The sequence below is a fragment of the Lipotes vexillifer genome, unplaced genomic scaffold (genome assembly GCF_000442215.2).
Source record: "Lipotes vexillifer unplaced genomic scaffold, Lipotes_vexillifer_v1.1 scaffold1010, whole genome shotgun sequence".
Taxonomy (NCBI): Eukaryota; Metazoa; Chordata; class Mammalia; order Artiodactyla; family Lipotidae; genus Lipotes; species Lipotes vexillifer.
This window is the reverse complement of record NW_006794157.1, coordinates 264,704-268,898: the sequence shown is the minus strand read 5'-3', so window position 1 is coordinate 268,898 and position 4,195 is coordinate 264,704. Positions and strand designations below refer to the sequence as shown.

Here is a 4,195-nt window from a genome sequence, read left to right as displayed (position 1 = left end):
TGCTGGGAGCCAATAACCCACAGTCACTGCAGTCAGGCCCACCTGGCACCCCCATTTTGCTGGCCCACCCCCCAGCCCTCTTACCAGAATCAGAACCCTGCCCTGAACCTGTCCTAGGAGCCACAGGGGCAGAGTGAGAACAGAGCCCCCCAAGAGTACCTACCAGATTATTTCCATGCTCCTCTAACCCCACTCCCATCAACAACTCAAGGTGACGCAGATTTATGCCTCCCCCAAGCAGACGTTCTCCCCCTGCTCCGACCCCTACCCCACCCCATTGCCTCCTCTTCCATCTCTCACCCCCTCTCTCAGACCCTCCATCACCCTCTCCCTCATTCCCTGACTCCCCACCTCAGACACAGAGGTGTCCAGCTGACCCCACTGGCCTCCCTTCCCCAGAGGTCGAGGCTCTCATGGAAGAACACCCCCAGCACTGTGTGGTTTCGCAGGGAGGCCTGCCCTGCAGGGCCCCTCATGGCTGTGTTGCTAAGTGCCCGGGGGTTGGGCAAGTGAGGCTCTCGGAAGGGCTGGTACACACCAACTGCATAGCTGGCTGGGATGAGACGATGCAGCGGAGAGCCTAGAGTAGGAGGGGTAGGGGTAAGGATGAATCCTCAGGGGGCTCCCTGACCTCTCTGCCAGGCTCCTTTCCACACCACAGATCCTAAAACCTTAGGAATGGGTGAGCCTTTGCTGGTACCTGCCAGCCCTGGCCCCTTAGCGGTGGCTACCTCCCTGACCCTGGGGCTCCATCTCCACTTGGCTCTCACCTACCTTTGCTGCCCCATCTGTGCTCCATGAGGTTGTTGTACCACCCATCAGATCGCTGCACCTCCCATGAAATGGGGTTCTGAGCTCCTGTGTGAGAACAGAGGGAAGGGGCAGCTGAGCAAATCAGTGCATGAGAGGACAGGCCAGCAGCAGAAAGTGGATACCCAGCACAGTGCAGGAGGTAGGGTATGGAGGGAGTTTACCCAGGGTATGTCCAAACTCAAGCCCAGTCTTTAAGCTGCTCACTGGACAACTATGGCAGGGAGCACTAAAGTGGTGTAGCCAGTGTGTGCTGATAAATGGTCTCAGAGAGGAAGAGGAGGGTGAAAGAGAACAGTGGTGGTGGCGCAAGGGATGTCGGAGCCTTCTACTGCCCTCACACCCCAACTCCCTGGGGGACAGGACAGAAACTGTTCCCAGCCCCAAAACATCATACAGTGCAAGAGCCAGCCACTCTTCCACCCAGTGAAGGACATGTCATTCTGTGACTCACCCCTGGGCAGGGGAAATATGGAGAGGGGCTTGGCTCTCTCTCGTTGAGCCGCTCTCAGAACAAGGGTATGGGCCATGGGGCTGTGGCTTTGGGGCCTATTGCTACCCTGATCTTTTCCCCAGTTTCTTGGGTGAGATCAGGGACTGACTGGTCATGTGGATAACCTTGCTGCCTCCTCTTCTGGGGCATCATGTTCCCCATATGATTCCTCTATTGACCCTATTCTCCAAAAGCTAGGGTCTAGGAGGAAGCACTCAGCTGTTGAGGAAAGAACTCAGGCACTGGGGGCAGAAGGAAGGGTCTAGAATCAGAAGTGGAGCAAGGATCCTTCTGGTCAGTAGATCAGACGACCAGCCAGAGTCCTTTCCCCAAACTAGGAGGCTACAGGGCTTAGGCTCCCTCTCTGCTCACCTCAGAGAACAGAGAAAAGAAAAGGACTCTCATCAGCCAGAGAGAGACCCATTCCTCCTGTTGTCTCTCCACTCAGACCAAGGACAGGATCTCAGAGCTACTTTCCTGCCCCATGCCCTGGGAGCACGCACGTCAGCACACATCATACATACACTCGCCAGGGGGTCTGAGAGGGAAGATGACTCAGACCCTGATGTCTGAGCAAAGAACTCAACTAAGGATCCAGGACATGGGGCAGGAACTAGGGCAGCCACATACATGTGGTCTCTAAAATAAGATGAACCGGTAGCAGAACAAGGAGGCCGCCTCTTGGGTAGGGTATGGGGGAGAATACCTCTGGGAATAAGAGGCAAGAGCTGGGGAAAAAAAGGAAAATCCAAGGCCAAGGCAAGGAGAGGACTGGGAGGAAAGGGAACGTGAGCAGCTTTGGCAAGGGAGAAACTGCACGGGCCACCTCACCATGCTATTGCCTCCAGCCAAGACCCATCACGCCACAGATTCTCTCTGCTTTCTCCTGGTGCATCCCCCACCCCTGATGATCAGAGACTTGCTCTTTTAAACCTAATTTGTGGCACCTTAAGCTCACTTTTCTCCTCAGAGACCCAGACTACAGAGAATAGCCTCAGATTCTAAGAAGAGACTGTCCAAAGCTGAAGTAACAAACGCTTATGGATTTTTTTTTTTCATTTTTATTTTTTTGCCATGCCATCAGTTCCCCGACCAGGGATTGAATTCAGGCCACAGCAGTGAAAGCCCAGAATTCTAACCACTAGGCCACCAGGAAACTCCCAGATCTTATTGATTTTTGTTTTTGCTTTTATCATATTGTGTTAAAACACTGGCGACTTCCCTTTAGCTTTGGGTCCAGTCCGATACCAAGATCCTTTATTGTTTTGTGTGTCTAATCAGTCTTTTCCTCTATGGGGTGTCAGGGGTCCTTACTGCGTGAAGAAAGAGAGAAGACAGAAGAGAGAGAAAGGGCCCCCAGTTTGTAAGGAATAAAACACGAAGTGCTGACACAGCAGATGAAAGCTCCCTAATTCTGTGTATTTGGGGAAATTTTTCATTCCATTATCCATTCATCTAGTCAAGAAGCTTGAAATGAGCACCTACCATGTGCGGCATGCTGGGTTAGCTAGGGACTAGGGATACAGAGGTGAATATGACACAGCTTCTGTCCTTGGAGGACCCCAGAGGATGCTGGGTTCCTCTGCTCCTAGCTGTGCTTCTCCTCCAATCTGTACTCACCCATGGGCACCCATGGCCCAACCAGGAGTGTCCATGCCAGAGCCAAGCGGAAGCCCATGATGAACATGTTAATAGGGCTCAGTTGTTAGAACACCCTAAAATGGAGACCCTAGAAAAAAGACAAAGGACGGAGAGAATGAGCTCCAGCAGTTCAGGAGAGTCAGGGCCTCTTGAGGCCCCTATGAATCAAGGCCCGGGGCTGGGCCAAGACCAGAGTGTGTAGCAAATGGCAGGAGACTGCCTCTCTCCCAAGAATCTTTCATTCACTCAACAAACACTTGATAAGCACCCACTACATAGCAGCCACTGACTTGGGCACTGGAGATTAAGTGATAAACAAAGCAGACAGAAATCTCTGCTTTCCTGGACTTTACTTTCTCAGATTGACTGGAAACCTTGCTTTGACTCAGCTTCCTGCCGTGTGTGTGTGTGTGTGTGTGTGTGTGTGTGTGTGTGTGTGTGTGTGTTCCTTGGACAGAGTCTTGCTTGGGGGCCAGAACACTGGGTTGAGGCCAGGATACTGTGCGGCTGACAGTCCACTAGTGTGATCTTAGGCAGGTCACTTATCTGCTCTGGACCTTGGTTTCCTCTTCTGGCTATGGGAGTACACATGCCTGAACTGTCTACCTCCTAGCCTGGTTGCCAGAATCAAATGTGAGAATGAGGTTGAATTCCAAGCAAGAAAAGTGACAGATGTTATGTAAATGTGATATAGAGAGGGTAGGCTGGAGCTTGGCTTCTCTGGGCAGACTCAGAAAGGATGCAGCCCCCGGTGCTTATTTGTTTGGGGCTGGCTTCCTGCTCTCTCTCCCAGGCCAACAAATCACCTAGGGATGACAGGGAAACAGAGGCAGCAGGGGACTCAGGCAGGGACTCCTGAGTGGCGCAAGGAGTGCCTAAGGCCAGTGAAGACCTCCTAAAGGCAATATGGAGAAGGGGGTGGGGTGGGGCTGGGAACTGTCTAGCAGAGGAAGGTAGGAGCTCAGGGAAAGCCTCATCCCTAGCCAAACCCTCAGGGCTCCTGGACAGGTTGTCTAGTCACAGAGGAGGGAACCCAGAGGATGATCTCCTCCCCGACTTGACATCTCCCATTAAACAAATGAAAAAAATGTAGGCCCTGGGCTTCCCTGGTGGCGCAGTTTGAGAGTCTGCCTGCCAATGCAGGGGACACGGGTTCGTGCCCCGGTCCGGGAAGATCCCACATGCCGCGGAGCGGCTGGGCCTGTGAGCCATGGCCGCTGAGCCTGCGCGTCCGGAGCCTGTGCTCTGCAA

The 4,195-nt window shown here is 53.3% G+C and overlaps 1 protein-coding gene across 1 annotated transcript in view; it reads right to left on the bottom strand.

Moving 5' to 3' along the window:
* DUOX1 (dual oxidase 1) overlaps positions 1 to 2,981 on the bottom strand; it is a 34,175-nt gene extending 31,194 nt beyond the window's left edge. Inside the window, 3 exon segments of the mRNA XM_007467031.1 lie at positions 417 to 580; positions 775 to 858; positions 2,924 to 2,981. Coding sequence (XP_007467093.1) covers positions 417 to 580; positions 775 to 858; positions 2,924 to 2,981 — 306 coding nt within the window.
* Positions 2,982 to 4,195: the final 1,214 nt, after the last annotated feature.